This window comes from Dermacentor silvarum, chromosome 3, assembly GCF_013339745.2.
Source record: "Dermacentor silvarum isolate Dsil-2018 chromosome 3, BIME_Dsil_1.4, whole genome shotgun sequence".
Classification (NCBI taxonomy): Eukaryota; Metazoa; Arthropoda; class Arachnida; order Ixodida; family Ixodidae; genus Dermacentor; species Dermacentor silvarum.
The window spans coordinates 103,401,292-103,407,291 of NC_051156.1; the positions used below are offsets into that span (position 1 = coordinate 103,401,292).

A 6,000-nucleotide genomic window follows, 5' to 3' on the forward strand; every position below is an offset into this window, starting at 1 on the left:
ATCGAAATGCAGCCGCCGTGGCCGGGATTCGATCCCGCGACCTCGTGCTCAGCAGCCCAACACCGTAACCACTGCGCAACCACGGCGGGCGCCGAAGTTCCCTATGGCACATTTTTTGGGAAAGCCTCTGTGGGCCGCAACACTACGAATAGAAAAGGGTCTATCCACTCACCCGACCGTGTCGAATGGCGTCTGCCAGCACCACGGCCGGAGTTAGCAGCAGTGGGTCGCGCGTCCCCTGGACGCGCTGCCTCCGCCGGGTCAGGTTGGCCACGAACAGCAGCAGCTCCGAGATGCGGTCCAGCACCCGCATGAGGAACTCGGAGACCAGCGGTCCCACCATCGCCACCACGGCAGCCATAACGTCGCTGCTCTTGAAGGACGCTGTACGCCACTCGATCCTTTTGGAAGTCCCGCCTGACCGACGTTTCACGAAGCGCCCACCGTAGAACCAATTGTGACAAGCGCACGGTGCTATGCGACACTCAGAACATCCCCGACGAACTCGGTCGGCGACTGTGTTAGCAGTCGAACGAACGAGCACCCACTTCGCTGGACACAGCCCACACAGAAGTACACGTGCACACACGCACGCACTGAGGGTTCAAGCTCGATCGTACGTCGTCGGTGAAAAAAAAAAAGTGATGCCGAGCGTAAACGCCGGCCCCAGCACCGAACACTAAGGAGCACACGCACTAACGCACAAAGTAAGAGTCCGTCGTGCGCCGTTAGGTTGAAAAGCCAGTACGATCTTATCCGGCAGGGCACACCGGCTTAAGGAGGGGTGCCTTGGAAGACGCCCCCGTGCAAACACACGTTGTTCCCAAGCTGCAAGTGGAAGCGGGTCAGCGCGTGGCAGGGCGAAAGAAAGGCAAAAACACGGAAGAGACACTTTCTCCTCTATACGGCGAGGCCGAACGGAGCAGACAGGGCCAGGTTGACGAGAAGGAGTACACGCCCCACTGCCCCGGCGAGTGAGGCACGCAGATATAACGGCGAAACCGACCGACCGACCGACCGACCGCGCGCGCGCGCTCTCTCAATTCTCTCGGCGTCGGTTGGAGTGAGAGTCCCGCCGGACTAGCTTCGCTAGGCCCAAATCAGCTAGCGCTTCGCGACGGAGGCAGCGCGTCCGCGCGCAGGCGCGCCCGAAGGGAAGGGCTTGCTCTCTCGCCTTCTCACTGTGTGTTTTGTGTGTCGGCGCGGTGCACCTGTAGACGCCGTCGCTGTCTACCGTGACCTCGCAACCATAACTCAGGAGACGCACAGAAATACTGTTCGGCGGCAGTGAAGGTGGGGACGCGGCTTCTCGGCAGACGTCAGTGTCATCACCTAGCTGTGACGTTACAGTTCCGTCGCACTAAGATAGCGCGGAACGTCCCAAGGCACGTGTCAGGTGCCGATCGTCTGCGCTCGTCCGCTTGGCCGCGGTATCGATGCTATCTTCATATTCCTGTATTCATAGTTGTGTTTCAATCAATCAACTAATCGATCAGTCAATCAATAAATCAGTTCATTTCCACTTCTAAGAGCGGAGGGCCAGGAAGTAAAAGCTCTAGAGAGTTTGACAAGGCCTCCTAGCACCTGCAAAGTTCAGCAGCCCCCTAAGTACATTTTACATGACATTTCACACTTCCGCAAAGTACACGTTCAGCACCACAGTGCATTATCAATAGCATTATGTTATATCTGCCCTGCGTACGAAGCACTTCAAAACAAGAAAGAAAAGAAAAAAAAACATCACGTGTTCATGTACGTCTAATACATATTTAAGTGAACACGCAGAAACGCAAACGACATTGTTCATGTATAAAACGAGATTAGATACAACAAAGAAAAAAGAAACATCTTCCGATAAAGATGAATTATACATAAAATACATAAAATTCACCCCAACCGCATCATGTAATATCAATTCCATTCTGCGCTATATCATTTAAAACAGAAGGCAGCGTAAATCTTAACATTTGTCCACCATAATTTGTGCGAGGTGCCTTTCACTCATATGCCGCAGACGATATATTGAAGCGTAGTGAGTTAATTCTGCTGTATCAATTAGGGCCGGAGTATCATGCTTTACTTCATACTTTTATCGTAAAGCTAGCCGTCATTTATAGAAATTAAATACCTTAGGAATATCTTCAATTTGGAACAGTTGCGCAGTGGGATGATCTCGGGCTAAGTGATTATGCATAACGCTTTTATGAATTTTTTATTTTTTAAGCACTTAAATTTTCCCGGGAATGTGTCTGTTGTGGTGCCCCGTACAAGTTGCCAGTAATTCAACTGCGACATGAAGAGAGATTTAAAAAGCAGCAATTTAATTTTAATCGGCGGAATATTATTATTACGGTATAACAAACCAATAAAACGACAGGCGTCTAAGCAAACGTGAGTAACAAGCGCATCCCACAGCAACTTATCTGTAAACCATACGCCAAGTGTTTTGAAAGCTGGCACAATTTATATGTTATTGGAAATAAAACTCAAAGATGCAGAACACTATTACTCTTCGGATGAAGGATCATAGATTTTGTTTTCGCAACAATAATTTGTAAAGTATTAAGATGCGACCAACGCTCCCGCATGACAAGCATTTCATTAGCTTTTCTAATTAATTTGTTAGGATCCTTACTGGCAATAACTACATTAGTGTCGTCGGCATAGGTAATATATAAGGCATCAAAGTAAGCATTTGCGACATCATTAATATATAAATTAAATAAAAAAGATTACAGTATACTTCCCCATTGTACCCCTGACGTAATCCGTAGCCTTTCTGGTGAATGTCTATTGACGCTAACGCACTGACAGCACTCTGACAGATAAGAACGTATGAGTTAAAGAGCATGTCCTCTGATTCCACAGTTTTTTCGAACCTTCAAAAGAAGTACGTGATGACTTATGCTGTCGAAAACCTTTTTAAAATCGACGAACAGGGCTAATACTAGGTTCATTTTCGTTCAAATTATTTTAGGAATGAATTCTTGTTAGGCAAGAAGTGCAGTTTCCGTAGATCTGTTTTTTTTTTTTTTTTTTTTTTGTAGCGTTAGCTACACTGGCCTAGCCAAGCCCGTTTCGCGCGGCACATCAAGAGCCGTGCTGCGCATGCGCAAGGATCTGTGATGTCACACGGCTTGCGCACCGGAGCCACCGTAGCCGGCACCTCTCGCGCACTCCGCCGTCGCCGCGCGCGACTCACCGCCGCCGGTCTGCGCATTCCAGAGCAGTGACGTCGTAGCCGTGGTAGACGCACTGGCGCCGGCGCGCGCTCGCTGCGCAGTCGCCGTCTGACACTGCGCTGGAGCCACTGCGCTTCTGACTGGCGTTTGTGTGTGTCATTGGAGCAGCAATAAGCATGACAATCAAGCTAATCCTTGACAATCTAGACAACCAGGAAAGCTAAGAATAATCAGCTGAACCTTTGCTAACGCTACGTATATCCTGGCATAGCCGAGCTAAGCCACTGCAAGATTTTTTCTGAAACCGTGTTGAAATGCTGTAATAGTATTCTGTCGATCTGCAAAACTGAAAAGACTAGTTAAAATTATCTTCTCTGGGCCCTTAGAGAAAACAGGCAGTAAAGATATTGGCCTATAATAAACAACATTATTCCTGTTTTAAAGATTGGAATGATCTTTGCGACTTGCTTTGAGTGGGAAAAGTGGCTGTCGTGAAAAAAAGGTTGAAAACATGAGTCAACAGATGTGCTATCAAGTCGATAACACGTTAGTCGGGCAAGATCTGGGTGATCTGAAATCATCAGAAGACATGCTGTTTTTGGCGCCATGAAATGCAGTTGCAACTTCCATGCTATCAACAGGAGAAAGAGAAATGCTATCAGGACTGCCTGAGTAAATATTGCAATGCCTCTAAACTGCAACTAGGCTGAGAAGGGACAAGGACAGAGCTGTTGAAGGCATCTGCCAGCGAGGGGCCACTCATTTCAGTCCCAGTGAAGTTAATGTTACCGGGTGTTTCAGTTATACTTCCAGAGCTAACTCCAGAAAGCCCGAGTACAAATGAGTGCAAATTGATTAGTACAGCAAATAATTAATTGATACTTGATTTTCTGCACTATTCCAAACGGAAAACTCCTACCACTATATCAAAAACGCTAGTATGGACTCTACATTGGATTTCTGGCGCTTAAATCAGTTCTTAGGCATCAAATTGCGCGTATCAAAAATGTTACCTTGGGTTTCGTGCGGTTAAAAAGAGTGGCTAGTTGCCTCCAGAGCGACCTTAGCTACGTTGAAAGGTGTCTGTATCATATTGCGTCTTGGCAACTCTGATGTGCTTGTAAAATTTGTTTCGGTACGCCTTGTACTGCGACAAAGCAGGCAAGTCTCTAGTTTGGAAAAAACTTTCCTAAAGCCCGTCTTTAATATTAATGCGATGAAGCAAGGAAGGATTGATCCAGGGCTTTCTAATTCTCTTACGTCTTGGGATTTTCTTACTTGGAAAATGCTGAGTGTATACATGTCTGAACCTAATTAATTATATAGGGTGTTTCAGCGAACACTTTCAAAATTTATTTAAGGTTGCCTGTGGCAGATAGCCGAAATCTAATTAATGAGCTGGTCTACTCAAAGAGGCGGACATTACTTGCACAAAAAATTGAAATGCATAATTGACTAATTAACAAAAAATCACTAATCAAGCTTTTAATTATTTGCTGATGACCCATATTGCAATTCACAAATTGTAGCCGTGGAGTTCGCAAGGTGGATCCACTTGGTAATAATTCTCAGGATGACACCAGTTTCGAGATATTTATTCCCGAACTTTCCGGAGAAATGCATTGGCGTTCCACTTAGTTTCTTAACAAAACGTCGCTTTATGCATTGAAGCGCAATATTAACTGGAAAAATCGCACCATGTACCTCGCACTTACGTGTGCGTAACCACTATGCCACTTGCTCATCTCCACGTAGCCCGGTGTGATTATCAATCTTATCAAACTTTATCCGACCACTATAAAACCTTATGAAGCCTTATCAGTGTTTCAACCTTATCCGACTAGATCCGACTCTTATTAACCCTTTCGGTTGGTATCAACGCTATCGGACTCGATCTGACCCTTATCGACTTTTATCGGTTGTTAGCAACCTTATCGCAGTCAATACGATTCGTATCAGCTCTTATCGGTCCTTATCAACCTTATTCATCCGCGTCGAACCATTATCAACAGTGATAACACTCATACAACCCCTCATCACTCCTTATCATCCTTTTCAACTCATTGACTGCTTATCTTTCTGTGTTGCGCGACGCGAAGCGCAGGAGCCCTCTTAGGTCGGTGACATTTTGGTCGGTAAAGAAACGCTCCACCAGAAGGTGCGTCCCGCGACCGCCAAAACGCATCGGGGATGTGGCGTGTTTGGCATTAAACTTTCGCAGTATCGGAATTTTCCTAATGCCTACAATGCTCTAAGTCGAATCTACATGTGGTGCTAAGATGGCTTTTGTTCCACCATCACCAAATCTTTCAACGAAGCCTTCATAGCAACTGTCCTACTTTGCCATTTGTTTTGTACTGCCGGCACAACACATTCATACGGTTCAGATATATTCACCTTCTGCAAGCGTTGGTGTATTTTCGCATGACACTACTCATAATTCCATGCAATAAACAAAATAAAAGTGCATGTTTAGCCTAGTTTAGCCCAGTGGGTAAGACACTCGGCTGCTGAGCGTCGGGTCGTAGGTACGATACTCACCACCGCCAACATTTTACAGCGTAAGCTGTTATGGGCTCATTCCAATAGCCGTTTTGGTTCGCGATGGTATCCGCCGCCGCCGACGATGTCCGGTGACCGTAGCCGCTATTGCCGGAAATGCGAAAAAAAAAAGTAACTGGTTCCCGACGGGATCGAACGCGGGCCCGCTGCGCGGGAGTCAGATACTCTGCCACTGAGCCAAGCAAGCTTTTTTTTCTTTATTCCCGATTGTGACATGTAAAACAACAAAAATACAAATGATAAAAGCATCAGCCTA

At 46.5% G+C, this 6,000-nt stretch overlaps 1 protein-coding gene across 2 annotated transcripts in view; it reads right to left on the reverse strand.

Annotated features, from left to right (window-relative positions):
- The window catches only part of LOC119445645 (fatty-acid amide hydrolase 2-like), a 95,984-nt gene that overhangs the window by 74,674 nt on the left and 15,310 nt on the right, over positions 1 to 6,000 (reverse strand). The window contains exon 2 of one of the 2 annotated variants that reach the window (XM_049663483.1): positions 173 to 417. In XM_049663483.1, coding sequence (XP_049519440.1) covers positions 173 to 361 — 189 coding nt within the window. In that variant the 5' untranslated portion in view covers positions 362 to 417. Of the gene's footprint in view, positions 1 to 172; positions 1,050 to 6,000 lie in introns of those variants that run through there. The other variant, XM_049663484.1, reaches the window with a different exon arrangement.